Here is a 16,032-nt window from a genome sequence, read left to right as displayed (position 1 = left end):
TAGTGCCTGATTCTCAGGGCATCGCTCGGGGTCGCCGTAGCAGATGCTGCAGTTTGCTTATTTACAAGTGCCGATAAGTGCCGCCGCAGAACTCCAAGGGGGTCCATTGGTGGATCGTGCTGTACTATGCGCTGCTCGTGCCACAATCTATGCCTGACCTGATAATATTCGGAGATCGCGCCACGTACGTGCCTCCATCCGGATCCATTGACCCTGAAACACCTGTGACATCTCTCTTTCTCAACTCACCCACTTTCTCTCTCTACTCTAATTACTTTGCGCATGCGAGGGTAGCGTACCGAACACCTTCTCCAATCGCGTGATGCACGCCGACGACCTCTTCTTCCGAGCTACATAGTGCGTAGACAATTGCGAGAACGGCGGCGAGGTAGAGAGGCGCTGCGACATGCCTCAGACGTCACGATGGATTGGCACGCCGGCGATCAAGGGCTCGAGTGAGAGTGTGCGCATGGCGCTGCTGACTGCGAGCTTGGTTGGGTTGCAGTGAGTCTTGCCAGCAAAGCACCCAGGCCGGAGCTGTCTTTTATTGTCTACATAAGCTGATAGCGAAGAACAGGTTTACGTGGGGTTTGGAGATGTCGTATTGCACGCCGTACCTGCTCGAGCTCGGGCTCACGAAGTCGAAGATCTCGCTTGTGTGGGTGGCGGGCCCGCTGAGCGGGCTGATAATGCAGCCTGTGGTGGGCGTGATTGCGGATAAGAGTACGTCGAGATGGGGTCGGAGGCGGCCGTTTATGGTGTATGGGACTGTTGTCGTGGTGTGTTGCTTGTATGTGCTGGGCTGGACGAGGGAGGTTGTGGGCTTGTTTGTTGGGGACAAGGAGATGCATAGGGATGCGACGATTTTTGTGGCGGTCATGAGTATCTATGCTATTGACTTTGCTATCAATGCTGGTATGTTGAAATGTGGGAGAGGAGCGGGAAATGAGGCTGACGTGGGGTGAACAGTGCAGGCTTCTTGTAGAGGCTTGGTTGTTGACACGCTTCCGATTCCAAAGCAACAGCTTGGGTCATCGTGGGCCAGTCGGATGGTTGCTACGGGCTCCCTCCTAAGCTATGCTGCCGGTGCGGTCGACCTGGAGAGATTCTTCGGTGACAGCATTGGTGACACGCAGTTCAAACGTCTCACAGCGGTAGCATGTTTTGCTCTCTGCTTAGCTGTGGGCGTCACGTCCTTCGCTGTCAATGAGCGCGTCTTGGTCATCGAAGGCGAGGCAGATGAGACGTCTGGACCCATCAACATGCTCAAATTCCTACTCAGAACCGCCCTGAACCTGCCGCCCAGGATTGCAGCGATTTGTAAGATAAATCTGTATGCGTGGATAGGCTGGTTCCCGTTTCTATTCTACAGCACAACGTGGGTCGGCGAGATCTACTTGCGATACGAAGCGCCCCACGTCAAACATGAATCAACAGATACACTCGGGGAGGTTGGCCGAATAGGCAGTAGATCCATGATTGTGTTCTCCATTGTCACTTTCGTTGGTACCGTCATATACCCGTTCTTCATAAAATCGCCACAGCAGTCGTCTAGTCGCTTTACACCAAGACCACCGGAAGGTCTTGAGTCCTACATAACCTCAATCGAGAAGTATAAGCCGACCCTGCAGACGGCTTGGATGTGTGGTCATCTCATATTCGCCGGGGCTATGTTTTGGGCGCCCGGCGTAACGTCAGTACGTGCGGCGACGCTGTTGGTGGCTATATGCGGAATGTACGTTTTCACGCACCAGTCTGATATACACCTGCTGACACTGTAAACAGACCATGGGCCATCCAAGCTTGGTCACCGTGGACATTTATCGGTGTTGAAATCAATCGGCTTGGGCAGCACAGCCACACTGAGTATGCCGATGAAAGGGGCCGTCGAGATTCATTAGAAATGAACACTCCGCTCAGTCCAAAGGGCGCAAACCTGCTAGATGACGATACACAAAGCGGAGCTGCAGAGCTCTCCGGAGTATATCTGGGCATCCTGAATCTGTACACGACGCTGCCACAGTTCATTGCGACGCTTATCTCGTGGATAGTATTTTCGATATTCGAGCCGGGCAAAAGCCCGGAATTGGCCAAGGAAGCTCATCCAGACGAGCACGCGCCGACTGGTGGGTATAATGGGATCTCGATCTGTCTGTTCATTGGGGCGGTCTCTATGACAGGCGCATCCCTGATGACCAGACGCTTTAGACGGATGGGGATGTGAAGGAAAGAAAAAAGATCGGAGAGAAAGAAAGATTTTCTGGAGAGGTAGAATCTTCCGCAGCTTCCGATGGGCTGCGTCATGTGGTGGTTCTGTGGCGTTCGAAATTTCTTGATCGCGCGCGGCTTCACAAACACACAATACCAATAGAGCGAGGGTGGTTTACAGCATTGCTAGAGGAATGGAAAGAGCGAGTAGTGTATAGAAGACATCTTCCATCTGTTCCTTGCGGTGCCACGTAGGATTGCACACACGGTTTCACTGCACGCATCAACTGACGGGCGGAGGATAGAAGAATATTTAGTTGGCCAAATCAAAACCCTTCCACCTCATCAAATCGTGTAGAAATCTTATTTGGTACGTAAGTGTCAGTTCGATTCTGCCCCGCAACGAGCGCAGGGCAACACGTGCAGCTGGAGGGGCATTTCCCAGGCGGTGTGAAAGCGTCTAGCGCGATAGATTTGCAAGTGCCCGCCAGCGCCTGTGTGGGACTCAACATCTTCAACCACCTCTCTTTCCCTCATCTCCAACTTTCCTGCTTCTCTACTACCATACACATACATATCCACAACCCGCTCAAGATGTCGGAGCCTATCCGCAACAAGAAGACAGAGTCTATGTCTGCCCCGTAAGTCGCTCGCTCCAAGTCTCCTCTCAACAACATTCTCAAGAGATCCACCTTTGGGTCTAAGCAGAATGAAAGCTCTGTAGTTTGTTCAGTCAACTAACATGACGACGCCCAGAACCCCTCAAAATACGCCCGCCAATGCTGCTCCAATCTCATCAAGAGCTCAGCAGCCTGGTGTGTCGAGTATCAAGGAGGGTACGTAAAGAGAACTGTGTTACGCGGCATTGCCACTGACTCACTCGCTCGAACAGAGGACATCGATCGCATGGCCGCCGCCTCAATCTTTGCCCAGAATCCGCAGCTTGTGTCCATGATCCAAGGCAAGCTTGGTAGCCTCGTCGGCCGCACATCTGGATACATCGAGTCCCTGCCTGTATCTGTACGTCGTCGCGTGTCCGGCCTGAAGGGTGTTCAGAAAGATCACTCCAAGCTTGAGGCACAGTTTCAAGAGGAAGTCCTCCAGCTAGAGAAGAAGTTCTTTGCGCTCTTTACACCCTTGTACGAGAAGCGTGCTAAGATTGTCAACGGTGCCGTTGAGCCCACCGAGGCTGAGGTCGAGCTTGGTGAGAAGAAGGAAGAGGATGATGAAGAGGAGGACGAGGACGACGAGCCTATCGAGAAGAACGAGGATGCCGGTGAGGATGTCAAGGGCATTCCGGAGTTCTGGCTGTCGGCTATGAAGAACCAGGTGTCGCTTGCAGAGATGATCACGGACAGGGATGAGGAAGCTCTGAAGAGCTTGACAGATATCCGCATGGAGTATCTTGACCGCCCGGGCTTCCGTCTCATCTTCGAATTTGGCGAGAACGAGTTCTTCACCAACAAGCTCATCACAAAGACGTATTTCTACCAAGAAGAGAATGGCTATGGTGGTGACTTCATCTACGACCATGCTGAGGGCGACAAGATTGAGTGGAAGGCGGGCAAGGACCTGACGGTCAAGGTTGAGAGTAAAAAGCAACGTAACAAGAGTATGTACCAGCCTATTCTTTCACCCTCCTGATTGTTAACACCGCCTAGACACTAAGCAAACCCGCGTTGTCAAGAAGACTGTACCGACTGAGTCTTTCTTCAACTTCTTCGCGCCACCCAAGCCCCCAGCCGATGACGAAGAGACGTCTAGCGACATTGAGGAGCGACTAGAGCTTGACTACCAGCTCGGTGAGGACATCAAGGAGAAGCTGATCCCACGTGCTATCGACTGGTTTACTGGCGAGGCACTCCAATTCGAGTCGATGGGCGAAGACTTTGACGAGGGTGACTTTGAAGACGAAGATGATGAGGAAGACGACGATCTCTCCGACGACCGAGACGATGACGAAGAGTCTGATGATGACGTGAGTGCAGCACCGAAGACGGCGCAGAGTCGGCGCTAGAACAATTGCCCCCCTTCGATTCTAGTTCGTCCTCTCGCTCGCAAATTGCCATGGAGTACGTGTTCACACATTTTTATAGGACGGTAATTCGAAACCGAAGCAGGAGGCAGCTGAGTGTAAGCAAAGCTAAATCGACCCTGTCGCGCATGGAGGTTAATTGGCTCATCGGCACGCTGCGGAATGGCTCGGAACGAGGACACAAGAGAGGTCCGGACAGACGTACGGATTGGGCTATCCACCACTTCTCAAGTAATTGCACTTTGCCCACGGATTCTGGTGCTGATTGTACAATGTAATTCGAGTTCGATCAACCTTTCTCTCTCTCTCTATTTCCGGCATCTCGGCCCTTACCTACTCCACCCCCTTTTATCATGATTCATAACTCAACCGCCCCGCCTCCCTCCCCCCAAAACCAGACCTTTCCTAGCTTATGTTGCGAGAATTTTTATACTCTACACTCATTGTCGGCGCTCGGTTCACTCAATACGCCTCCTGATTAATGCAGGCCGGGGGATGAGGTTGTGACGGGGGGAAGACTGGGAGAGTGGCATAGTGTGTTGTCGTTGGTACTGTTACTGTTGTTGCTTTTTTCAGGTGGAAAAGTATGGGTTACATGAAGTATATCTTGATCCATAGAACATTCTGGAATGTAAACAAAGTCTTTGTATGTCGTGATTTTGTTGATGTTTTTGTGGGTGATGAGTGATTGGGACTCTGTCAGAGTCAGGCTTCGTGCTTGGGTCATTCGTGCTGTGCTGATGCTGTGGACTAGATCGAAGAAAGTTACTTGCGTTCTTTTGTGAATGTTGTGAATCGTTGTTGAAATCGAGACGTATGCTTTTTCTTATGCTTGCGTCTGTGTTTGTACTTGACTTATTTCACCATACTAGCAGCGACGATCTGAGAAGTGTTTGGATATTTTTAGTCATTTGTGTAGCCCGTTCCGGATCCTCGCAAAAGGTAGCCTCTCCAATCCAAACCACCAGAGCAAGCGTCCTCTTACCACGGCAGACGCAACGGCCCTTTCTGCCCAGCCACCTCCGTGCCCAACACCGGCTCCGCAGTCCCAATATCAACCGAGCCCCTAGGCGCCCAAAACTGGCCCGACTTCTCGAGGTCAAACTCCTCATCCACCCAGCTCCGCAGGCTCTCCGCCGCCACATCCGGCGACACGGCGCCGCCCTCATCCCAGAACCTGTCGAACCCAACCCCTTTCGTCATCTCGGTGCGCATGAAGCCCGGGTGCAGGATGGCGACGGCAATGCCGCGGTCCTGCAGATCCAGCGCGAGCAGTCTGCCGACCATGTTCAGGGCTGCTTTGGAGGCGTGGTGGCCGTAGTTGCCACCGCCTTCGCGTGGGTGGCGCAGGGTGATGGAGCCTGCTTCTGAGGAGACGAGGATGATTTTGGCGCCGCTGGTGCTGGTGCTGCTGCTGTCGCTGGACTTGAGTAGGGAGGATTTGACGAGGGCTTGGACGAGGAAGACGGGGGCGATGGCGATGGCGGAGGTTGTGTACATTGTGAGTTGGGCGGGCCAGGAGGGGTCGTCGAAGGATTCGAGGCCGAAGTAGCCGGCTGTTATGATGAGGGTGTCGATTTGGGGCGCTTGGAGGTTTTGGAGGGTGGTTGTGAGGGTTGTTGCGTGGGTGGGGTCTGTGAGGTCGATGTTGTTGAGCCAGTGGATGTTGGAGGCGTGTGGGGAGGGGGAGGAGGGTCCAGGAGTCGAGCGGGCGGTTGCGTAGACTGTGTTTGAGGGGATGGAGGAGTATTGTTTTGCGAGAGAGGCGCCGAGGCCGCGTGTTGCGCCGATGATGAGGATGTTTGGCATGGTGAGATGGTTGTTTGGATGGTGTTTTGGGGTGTAAAGGAGGTCTCGATCGGTGTATGTGTCTGTCCTGGGAATGGATCTGTGTGTGAGTTGAGTTGAGTTATAGTAGTTGGTCTAGGAGAGGGTTAGGAAATCAATTGGATTTGTGGAAGCAGGCCTCATGGTATCAGCCTCGAAGCTACGATAGTCGACGTCATTCGAGAGGCAGCTGTCACGGGTGTTTACGATATCAGCGATACTGTTGATATGACGACTTTCCTGGAAAGTTGAGTCAAGGCGGGGCCTTTGGGCCTAGAAGGCGGCAGGGCTACAGTAGTACGGAACACGGAAGCCCGACGCCGGCGATCGTCATCCACTGCTTGGAGGGGTAAACCGGCGACCAGGCGGGCGCGAGCGAGCGGGAGTCAAATTTTTTGCCGGCCATGATGACTCGACCGACCGTAGTGGAGGCTTGTTATTATATGCATGATTTCCTGCATCTTTAAGAACGCCTCCTCCAGACAGTCTTCACAGTACCCTCCAATCTTGCCTTGCCGCACACAGTACACCTTGACCAACTCGTGTTACGGTCCCTGCATCCACCTCCGAAACTATGAGATCACAAGCAAGGGATATCGTCCCGCCAAATGGCCGAGACCGCGTATCACGGAGCATGTCGAGCAACAGGGGCGGACTGTCGACGTCGCCCTCCCTGTCTATGCACTCTCCTGCTGCCACCTTTTCTCAGCTTAGGAGGATGTCGACCGCGTTGAAACAGCTCAAGCCGTTCAACTCAAAGGAGATTAAGATTCTGTTGCTCGAAAATGTGAACGTTTCTGGACGGGAGATCCTGGAGAAGGAGGGTTACCAGGTTGAAGCATTGAAAAGCTCGCTACCGGAGGACCAATTGATCGAGAAGATTCGGTATATACTGCGTCCATCAGGTTGAAGGTCTGATAAGTTGCTGACATAGCTATCTCTAGTGACGTTCATGTCATTGGTATCCGCTCCAAGACAAAACTCACCGAACGCGTCCTCAGAGAAGCAAAGAATCTATACGTCATTGGTTGCTTCTGTATCGGCACCAACCAAGTCGACTTGAAGTTTGCTGCCCAAGCAGGAATCGCCGTCTTCAACTCTCCCTTCAGCAACTCACGCAGTGTCGCAGAGCTTGTCATTGCGGAGATTATCGCTCTTGCTCGACAGCTTGGTGATCGCTCTAACGAGCTTCACCAGGGCACATGGAACAAAGTCAGTGCTGGTTGCTGGGAAATAAGAGGCAAAACCCTGGGAATAGTCGGATACGGGCATATTGGTAGCCAGCTCTCAGTGCTGTCGGAAGCATTTGGCATGTCCGTAATCTACTACGATGTGCAGAATCTAATGGCCTTGGGAACGGCTCGTCAAGTTGGCAGTCTGGAGGAGCTTCTAAGACAAGCCGACTTCGTCACGCTCCATGTCCCGGAGCTCCCAGAAACCAAGAATTTGATCGGTGCCGAGCAGCTGGCGCAGATGAAGACAGGGAGCTATCTCATCAACAATGCGCGTGGCAGTGTTGTTGATATCCCCGCTCTCATTGAAGCTATGCGGAGCAACAAGATTGCTGGAGCAGCGCTTGATGTATTCCCGAATGAGCCCGGTGGCAATGGCGACTATTTCAACAACGAGCTCAATGCGTGGGCGGAGGACCTTCGGAGTTTGAAAAACATTATACTAACACCGCATATCGGTGGTAGCACAGAGGAGGCGCAAAGCGCGATCGGTATCGAAGTCAGCAGCGCTCTGACTCACTTTATCAACCAAGGCACAACGCTGGGCGCTGTCAACATGCCGGAGGTAAACTTGCGGTCTTTGACCTTGGATGAGCCGAACCACGTGCGCGTGATCTACATCCATCATAATGTTCCCGGTGTGCTGCGGAAAGTCAATGCCATTCTTGGAGACCATAACGTCGACAAGCAAATGACCGACAGCAGAGGAGAAGTCGCGTATCTCATGGCAGATATCCGAGACGTGAAGGAGGATCAGATTAGAGATCTATGGGCGGAACTAGAAGGTCTTTCTTGTGAGTACTTTCGAAGTTCTGTTCAGCTTGTGCCTAATGCTAATGTATAAATCAGCGTGTATTCGCACTCGGGTGCTCTATTGAGATAGCCATATATGCTTGGAGAAGAGGATGTTATAAAAGTTCAACTCTGGGATTGAAAAAAGTATTTTGTAAAGCACAGCAGCCCCGAATAGTCTTCAACATGGCGTTGGATCTGATGGCGTTCATGGGCGCAAAGTAGAGTTCAGCCAGCATATAGTAGTTGCATATATCTTTTCAAGAAACAATACCTGTAGGCAGGAATAGGCTAGACGTATCCGGCCAAATAAAAAGAATCAGTTAACGTCCGAGGATGTTGAGACCACATGCATCAGAGATCGGCCCGCCTGTCAACGGCTCGAGGTGTTTTTAATGGCATTTATCGTGAAACGCGAGAAGAGACAGAGAGAGCTGTTACTACTGGTTGGTGCTGCATTTTTAGAGAGTCGCAGGTTCAGGGGCTTTGAGCACCGACCAACCGCACTCATCCCTGTAAGCGCGTTCGTTCCACCTAGCGATCAATTCTCAGAGCCCTTTCTTTAATCCCTAAGACCAACCTCCCCTTCACCGCTCTCCTAGGACATCTACGACCTATATTCACAAGCTCTAATTATCCTCATCTTTGCGCATGTCTCCTTCGTCGTTCTTTAATCTCCGCTTCTTGTAGCGTGGGCGCCACGGTTTCTCGGTCTTAGTCCCGTATCCTTCGCGGCGTTTCCTTCAGACTCCAGGCGGTCCCCCAACAACCATCCAACTACGACACAGTTGAGAACATGACGACGCTGTACGATGTGGGGACGAAGGCATGGCAGCCAGATGCTACGGAAGGATGGGTGGCATCCGAAGTGGAATCGAGACAAGTGGACGGTGATAAAGTGAAGCTTGTCTTCAAGTTAGAGAACGGGGAGGTGAGCTACACTCTACGAATACTATCAAGAAAAATCCGGCTTGCAGTAGCTGATGATACTTTGCTTGCAGACAAAGTCAGTCGAGACTACCCTGGAGGCTCTTCAGGATGGCAACAACTCCACGCTACCTCCCCTCATGAATCCATCTATGTTGGAGGCCAGCGACGACCTCACGAACCTGTCACATCTTAACGAGCCAGCTGGTATGCTTCCCGTCGAATCTTAACATTGGCTTGCTGACGTCGATGCAGTATTACAGGCCATCAAGCTTCGCTATGCACAAAAAGAGATCTACACATACTCTGGTATTGTCCTTATTGCAACGAATCCGTTCGCAAGAGTCGACTCGTTATACGTGCCTGGCATGGTGCAAGTCTATGCAGGAAAGAATAGATCATCACAAGCACCGCACTTATTCGCCATCGCGGAAGAAGCTTTCGCGTGAGTCGTTGCACAGTTGGCAAACGTATTGTAGTGGCTAACAAAAAGCTAAAGCGACATGCTTCGGGACAACAAGAATCAAACGATTGTGGTATCGGGTGAGTCTGGAGCAGGTAAAACGGTCAGCGCCAAGTACATCATGAGATATTTCGCAACCCGTGAATCACCAGACCAGCCCGGTTCGAGGTCCAAGGGACGGATGGACACAATGAGTGAGACAGAAGAGGCTATCCTTGCAACGAATCCTATCATGGAAGCTTTCGGAAACGCCAAGACCACCAGAAATGACAACTCTTCTCGTTTCGGCAAATATATCGAGATTCTGTTCGACAAAAAGACAGATATCATAGGCGCAAAGATTCGGGTATACCTTCTTGAACGTTCGAGGTTGGTATTTCAGCCACTGAAAGAGCGCAATTACCACATCTTCTACCAGTTGATTGCTGGTGCGACTGATGCGGAGCGTGAACAATTCGGACTGCTGCCTGTGGAGCAGTTCGAGTACATGAATCAAGGCAGCGCACCGGTCATTGACGGTGTGGATGACAAGGCCGAATTCGACGCCACGAGAAAGTCGCTGGCCACCATTGGAGTTCCCGAAGACCAACAAGCCCAGATATTCCGGTTGCTGGCTGCCCTGTTACATATCGGAAACGTTCAGATCAAGGCTACACGTACAGACTCTTCTCTGGCTGCAGATGAGCCGTCTCTGATCAAAGCCTGCGCTCTACTTGGGATAGACCCGGCCAATTTCGCGAAATGGACGGTCAAGAAACAGTTGATTACCCGTGGAGAGAAGATTATGTCGAACTTGACCCAGCAGCAAGCTGTGGTCGTTCGAGACTCCGTGGCAAAGTTCATCTACTCCAGTCTATTCGATTGGCTTGTAGAGACTATAAACGCTAGCCTGGCTACGGAAGAGGTATTAGCCCGGGCGAAGACATTTATCGGGGTTCTTGATATATACGGGTTTGAGCATTTCGCAAAGAATTCCTTCGAGCAATTCTGCATCAACTACGCGAACGAGAAACTGCAACAAGAATTTAACCAGCATGTATTCAAACTTGAGCAGGAGGAATACGTCCGTGAACAGATCGACTGGAAATTTATCGACTTCTCAGATAATCAGCCATGTATCGACTTGATCGAAGGAAAGCTTGGAGTCTTGTCCCTGCTCGATGAAGAATCGAGACTTCCGATGGGCTCAGACGAGCAATTTGTCACGAAACTACATCACAATTTCTCTGGAGACAAGCACAATTTCTACAAGAAACCCAGGTTCGGCAAATCCGCCTTTACAGTCTGCCATTATGCCATCGATGTTACCTATGAATCAGATGGATTCATCGAAAAGAATAGGGACACAGTTCCTGATGAGCAGATGGAAGTACTGAAGAGCTCTTCGAACGAATTCTTAGGCAATGTTCTCGATGTAGCCGCGACCATTCGCGATCGGGAATCCGCTTCGACCACCACGAAACCGGGTGCAGCTGTCTCAGCTGGTAGGAGGATCGCTGTTAACAGGAAGCCGACTCTAGGAGGCATCTTCAAATCTTCGCTGATTGAGCTGATGCAAACAATCAACGGAACAGATGTGCACTATATTCGTTGTATCAAGCCCAACGAATCGAAAGAGGCGTGGAAGTTTGAGGGTCCGATGGTCTTGAGCCAGTTGCGTGCCTGTGGTGTCCTGGAAACCGTCAGAATAAGCTGTGCTGGATATCCGACCAGATGGACGTATGAAGAGTTTGCCTACCGGTACTACATGCTCGTACCATCGATTTCGTGGACCAACGATATACGAGAAATGGGAAACAACATCCTCCGGAAAGCTCTTGGAGCAGGAAAAAACGACGGTCGCGACAAGTATCAGATGGGAAACACCAAGATCTTTTTCCGTGCCGGTATGCTGGCCTTCCTGGAGGGTTTGCGCACCGCCAGGCTGAACGAAGCGGCAATTATGATCCAGAAGAACCTCAGAGCCAAATATTACCGACGCCGGTATCTGGAGGCTCGGGAGGCCATCGTTGCCTTTCAAGCTTTCACTCGCGGCTTTTTGGCGAGGGAGCGAACTGAGGAGGAACGACGCACCAAGGCCGCCACGACCATTCAAAGGGTCTGGAAAGGTTCCAATGCCCGCGAGGAATTTCACCGTGTACGCAATCAGATTATTATGTTCGAGTCGATCGCCAAAGGCTTCTTATGCAGAAAACACCTTCTTGACAAGAGGCTGGGCGATGCTGCTCGTGTGATTCAGCGCAACTGGCGCTCGGCATCACAGCTCAGAGCTTGGAGACAATACAGGAAAAAGATTGTGTTTATTCAAAGTTTATGGAGAGGACGGGAAGCCCGCAAGGCCTACAAGGGCCTGCGCGAGGAGGCACGAGATCTCAAGCAGATATCCTACAAGCTGGAGAACAAGGTTGTAGAGCTTACGCAGTCCCTGGGCACTATGAAGCGTGAGAACAAGGACCTGCAAAGCCAGATTCGCAACTACGAAGGACAGCTTACTTCATGGAAAACGCGTGGGAATACCCTGGAGGCGCGAGCGAAAGAGCTTCAGGCCGAGGCCAATCAGGCTGGCATTGTTACGGCCCGCTTGAGTGCCTTGGAGGCGGACTTTGCCAAACTCAAGCAAGATTATAACGAAAGCACAGCGAACCTTCGACGACTCCAGGAAGAAGAGAAGCAACTCCGATCGTCTCTCGAGGCCACCACGAGTGAGCTCGACCAAGCGAAACGCCGTGGTAGTCATGTTGAAGGGGAGAAGTCTTCGCTGAGGCAACAGTTGGCAGAACTACAAGATCAACTAGAGATTGCGAAGCGCTCAGTGCCTCTCAACGGCGAGATCACCAATGGCGTCAGCCATACTCCTGCCTCAGGCCTGATCAATCTGGTTTCATCCAAAAAGCCAAAGCGGAGAAGCGCAGGTGCGGAGCGTCTAGAGATAGACCGCTTCAGTGCTGCGTTCAATCCAAGGCCAGTATCTATGGCCGTGGGTGCTACTGTTCATCGCCAGCAACTGTCTGGCTCGACGTTCAACCAGTTTGACAATGTCGAGCTTGAGCTTGAGAATTTGCTGTCGGATGAAGATGGGCTCAACGACGAAGTTACTCTCGGCTTGATCAGGAACCTGAAGATCCCCGCTCCTACCACAACTCCGGCTCCTACAGACAAAGAAGTTCTGTTCCCTGCCTACCTCATCAACCTCGTCACATCCGAGATGTGGAACAATGGTTTTGTCAAGGAGTCTGAAAGATTCTTGGCCAACGTCATGCAATCTGTGCAGCAAGAAGTAATGCAGCATGATGGCGAGGAAGCCGTCAACCCCGGAGCTTTCTGGCTGTCAAACGTCCATGAGATGCTGTCTTTTGTTTTCCTTGCAGAGGATTGGTATGAGCAGCAGAAGACTGACAATTACGAATACGATCGCCTTTTGGAGATTGTCAAGCATGATCTTGAGAGTCTTGAATTCAACATCTACCATACTTGGATGAAGGTCCTGAAGAAGAAATTGCAGAAGATGATCGTACCTGCCATCATTGAATCTCAGTCATTACCCGGATTCGTCACGAATGAGGGCAACAGGTTCCTTGGAAAGCTTTTGCAGTCCAATAATGCTCCAGCGTACAGTATGGACAACCTTCTGAGTCTGCTGAATGGCGTCTACAAGGCTATGAAGGCCTACTACCTCGAAAACACAATCATCGTCCAGGCGGTGACGGAGCTTCTGCGATTGGTAGGAGTAACAGCATTCAATGACCTCCTCATGCGCCGAAATTTCCTGTCGTGGAAACGAGGTCTACAGATTAATTATAATATCACCAGGATAGAAGAGTGGTGCAAGAGTCACGACATGCCTGAAGGCACACTCCAATTAGAGCATTTGATGCAGGCGACGAAGCTTCTGCAGTTGAAGAAGGCGACCCTCAATGACATTGAGATCATTCAGGACATCTGCTGGATGTTGTCGCCTAACCAGATACAAAAACTTCTCAATCAATACCTCGTTGCCGATTACGAGCAGCCAATCAATGGCGAAATCATGAAGGCAGTCGCGTCACGCGTCACAGAAAAGAGCGATGTCTTACTACTCACTGCCGTTGACATGGATGACAGCGGTCCTTATGAGATTGCCGAGCCTCGAGTGATATCTGCACTCGAGACTTATACGCCGTCGTGTAAGTCTATTGCTTCAATTGTTCCAGCTGTACGCTAACGTCTTAACAGGGCTTCAAACTCCACGCTTAAAGCGACTGGCAGAGATTGTCTCTACCCAAGCCATCGCTCAACAAGAACGACTCGAGTTCGAGCAGAACAATGTCAATGGTCATGATGTTCACGAAATGATTGACGAAGAGGGACCTGAGATCGAAGTGGACCGCGTTAGTGTGTAAGCAAAGGCAATATATTTAAAAAAGAAAACACGCTTTTGTGACTTCCATTCTACTGTAATAGCAAAGAAATCTCGGGGGAAAGGAGGGAGGGGGTTTGGGTAGTAACATTATTAGCTTGGTCGTCGACCACACTGTGTGTGTGTATAGGAAGGAACTCATTCAGTGGCGCCCCATACCGTTCTATGGCTTGCGATACTTACGATACACTTTACTGTTGACGGGAGTTTTTGTTCCCTGAATGTCAATCAAACGACCTTTTCACACATACATCTTGCAAACTTCCAAAGCAGGAACTGCAGTTAGATTTTCTTCGGCTCGACCTTTTATTCTCTTTGATCTTTCTTCCACGAGCTTTCAGGCACCTAGGCGGACAGGGAGTCATGTCCTTCTCACTTTTTAAAGAGCGGCTCCTGCTTAGATGAGGGCGCACGTAGCACCAGCAGCAGTAGATTGTTGAGAGTATATAGTGTAGTGTACATGTGTTGTAGTGATTGATGATGGTCAACTTCTCTTTCTCTCTCTCTCTCTCTCTCTCTCTCTCTCTCTCGTCTCTCTCTCTCGTGCATGCATGATGGGCAATACTGACCTGACGATGATGTGTAATTATTCTATCTCTACATTCTATAATCTACCGGTGTGATCTGTTCATGTGGTATGTCCATCCATCCATCCACACATCCACACATCCACACATCCTATATGATGACAGTGCGAGGAATATACATACATGTGAACATACTACACCTAAACCCCCCCCCTACCCCTAACCTTCTCTTTAAATACACGTATCAACGAGAACGATAAGATGCTGGATAGAATGGGTGAATAGTTGGTAGTTGGTGTTTAGCTTCCGGGTTGGGCTTGGAATAGCAAGCAGTAGGGTAGGATGGGGTAGGATGGGGTAGGATGGGGTAGGATAGAATGGTAGCATGAGAGTTTTCGATACAGTTTGAGAGGGTGTAGGCGAGTATGTGTAGGCGGGTATGTATGAGTATGAGTATGAGTATGTGAGTATGAGTATGAGTATGTGTATGTGAGTATGTGAGTATGAGTATGCGAGCATGAGTAGGTGAGTATGGTAGGCAAGTATGTAAGTGTGTATGTGTATGTGTAGGCGAGCATGAGTATGTGAGTATGGTAGGCAAGTATGTAAGTGTGTATGTGTATGTGTAGGCGAGCATGAGTATGTGAGTATGAGTATGAGTATGTGTGCATGAGTAGGCGAGCATGAGTATGGTAGGCGAGTATGTATGCGAGTATGTATGAGTATGAGTATGCGAGTACGTGTATGTGAGTATGTAAGTGTATGCGAGTATGTGTATGCGAGTATGTGTATGCGAGTATGTGTATGCGAGTATGTGTATGCGAGTATGAGTATGAGTATGAGTATGCGAGTATGTGTATGAGTATAGTATGAGTATGTCTGTGAATGTATATGTGCAGATTAGGGGTATCGAAACTACCTGCCTACCTGCCTGCCTGCCTGTCTGCCTGTCCTTGAATCCAGTCCGAAACTCCTGGTCGGTGAATTGGGTGGATGTTTGTGTTTTGTGTTTGATACGGATGCCAGGCTATGCCAGTGCTCATGCTCATGCCTATGCCCATGCCTATGCCAGGCCAGTCCCGTCTCGTCTCGTTTCGTGTGGTATGTATCCTATTTCCTGTCTCTAGTGTCCAGCGTCCCATATCCACTGTCCAGTCTCTAGTGTCCCCTATCCAGTGCCCACTATCCAGTGCCCACTATCCAGTGCCCACTATCCAGTGTCCCATATCCAGCGTCCCTATCCAGTCTCCAGTCTCCACTATCCAGTCTCCAGTCTCCCATATCCAGCGTCCCTACCCAGTGCCCATTCTCCAAGACATACAAAATATACAAAACATACATACGTACATACATACATACATACATGTATACATACATGCATATACGCACGCAGTAAACCAACCCTCCTCCGCCCACGGTGTTTCTTAGTGCCGCAATTCACCGCAAAGAGACAAGACTCGCGAGATATACAAAAAGACCCGAGCACCAGGACGAAAGTTTCTCGTTTGACAAATGGCTTTCCTTCTTGCTTGCTTGTTGACTGCTGACTGCTGCGTGCTGACTGCTACCTGCTGTGTACTACCTACTCCCTACAACCTACTACCTACTCCCTGCTATACACACCA

The 16,032-nt window shown here is 50.6% G+C and overlaps 7 protein-coding genes across 7 annotated transcripts in view; 5 read left to right on the top strand and 2 right to left on the bottom strand.

The window, feature by feature from the left end:
* Positions 1–406: 406 nt before the first annotated feature.
* Positions 407–2,224, top strand: EJ05DRAFT_502511 (sucrose transport protein; the record flags this gene model as incomplete). Its single annotated transcript, XM_033747268.1, has 4 exons — positions 407–504; positions 578–915; positions 970–1,735; positions 1,786–2,224. 4 exons carry the CDS (start codon positions 407–409, stop codon positions 2,222–2,224), a joined length of 1,641 nt encoding a protein of 546 aa, XP_033598495.1.
* A 155-nt stretch (positions 2,225–2,379) lies between these two features.
* EJ05DRAFT_518617 (NAP-domain-containing protein) lies at positions 2,380–4,225 on the top strand (the record flags this gene model as incomplete). The annotated part of the gene is made up of 4 exons (XM_033748702.1): positions 2,380–2,849; positions 2,965–3,044; positions 3,101–3,820; positions 3,870–4,225. Exons 1-4 carry the CDS (start codon positions 2,803–2,805, stop codon positions 4,223–4,225), a joined length of 1,203 nt encoding a protein of 400 aa, XP_033598494.1. The 5' UTR covers positions 2,380–2,802.
* Positions 4,226–5,097: 872 nt separating this feature from the next.
* Positions 5,098–6,348, bottom strand: EJ05DRAFT_87367 (oxidoreductase). Its single transcript, XM_033750030.1, has one exon. The coding sequence runs from the start codon at positions 6,050–6,052 to the stop codon at positions 5,225–5,227; it is 828 nt and encodes a 275-aa protein (XP_033598493.1). The 5' UTR covers positions 6,053–6,348; the 3' UTR covers positions 5,098–5,224.
* Positions 6,349–6,441: 93 nt separating this feature from the next.
* EJ05DRAFT_478083 (uncharacterized protein) lies at positions 6,442–8,430 on the top strand. The gene is made up of 3 exons (XM_033744380.1): positions 6,442–6,955; positions 7,015–8,096; positions 8,152–8,430. The coding sequence occupies exons 1-3, from the start codon at positions 6,645–6,647 to the stop codon at positions 8,178–8,180; spliced, it is 1,422 nt and encodes a 473-aa protein (XP_033598492.1). The 5' UTR covers positions 6,442–6,644; the 3' UTR covers positions 8,181–8,430.
* A 220-nt stretch (positions 8,431–8,650) lies between these two features.
* On the top strand, positions 8,651–14,058 carry EJ05DRAFT_87207 (myosin-2). The gene is made up of 5 exons (XM_033750029.1): positions 8,651–9,025; positions 9,096–9,228; positions 9,277–9,466; positions 9,521–13,647; positions 13,697–14,058. The coding sequence occupies exons 1-5, from the start codon at positions 8,891–8,893 to the stop codon at positions 13,861–13,863; spliced, it is 4,752 nt and encodes a 1,583-aa protein (XP_033598491.1). The 5' UTR covers positions 8,651–8,890; the 3' UTR covers positions 13,864–14,058.
* A 1,208-nt stretch (positions 14,059–15,266) lies between these two features.
* Positions 15,267–16,022, top strand: EJ05DRAFT_87204 (uncharacterized protein). Its single transcript, XM_033750028.1, has one exon. It carries the CDS (start codon positions 15,437–15,439, stop codon positions 15,833–15,835), a length of 399 nt encoding a protein of 132 aa, XP_033598490.1. The 5' UTR covers positions 15,267–15,436; the 3' UTR covers positions 15,836–16,022.
* EJ05DRAFT_487846 (uncharacterized protein) overlaps positions 15,845–16,032 on the bottom strand; it is a gene marked incomplete at both ends in the record, with an annotated part of 3,776 nt that continues 3,588 nt past the window's right edge. The window contains one exon of the mRNA XM_033745647.1: positions 15,845–15,968. Coding sequence (XP_033598489.1) covers positions 15,845–15,968 — 124 coding nt within the window. The remainder of the gene's footprint in view (positions 15,969–16,032) is intronic.

The sequence above is a fragment of the Pseudovirgaria hyperparasitica genome, assembly GCF_010093815.1.
Source record: "Pseudovirgaria hyperparasitica strain CBS 121739 unplaced genomic scaffold EJ05scaffold_12, whole genome shotgun sequence".
NCBI classification, from domain to species: Eukaryota; Fungi; Ascomycota; class Dothideomycetes; order Acrospermales; family Acrospermaceae; genus Pseudovirgaria; species Pseudovirgaria hyperparasitica.
The sequence above is the reverse complement of the archived record's forward strand: the minus strand, read 5'-3'. Positions and strand labels throughout refer to the sequence as shown.

What these genes read in the sequence shown, in the direction of transcription:
- EJ05DRAFT_87207 (XM_033750029.1), top strand. Translation starts at nt 8,891, where the DNA reads ATGACGACGCTGTACGATGTGGGGACGAAGGCATGGCAGCCAGATGCT. An exon ending in ATCGCGGAAGAAGCTTTCGC is followed by an intron (nt 9,467 to 9,520) that starts GTGAGTCGTTGC and finishes AAAAAGCTAAAG; the next exon opens with CGACATGCTTCGGGACAACA. An exon ending in CGAGACTTATACGCCGTCGT is followed by an intron (nt 13,648 to 13,696) that starts GTAAGTCTATTG and finishes ACGTCTTAACAG; the next exon opens with GGCTTCAAACTCCACGCTTA.
- EJ05DRAFT_478083 (XM_033744380.1), top strand. Translation starts at nt 6,645, where the DNA reads ATGAGATCACAAGCAAGGGATATCGTCCCGCCAAATGGCCGAGACCGC. An exon ending in CAATTGATCGAGAAGATTCG is followed by an intron (nt 6,956 to 7,014) that starts GTATATACTGCG and finishes AGCTATCTCTAG; the next exon opens with TGACGTTCATGTCATTGGTA. An exon ending in GGAACTAGAAGGTCTTTCTT is followed by an intron (nt 8,097 to 8,151) that starts GTGAGTACTTTC and finishes TGTATAAATCAG; the next exon opens with CGTGTATTCGCACTCGGGTG.
- EJ05DRAFT_87204 (XM_033750028.1), top strand. Translation starts at nt 15,437, where the DNA reads ATGCCAGTGCTCATGCTCATGCCTATGCCCATGCCTATGCCAGGCCAG.
- EJ05DRAFT_87367 (XM_033750030.1), bottom strand. Translation starts at nt 6,052, where the DNA reads ATGCCAAACATCCTCATCATCGGCGCAACACGCGGCCTCGGCGCCTCT.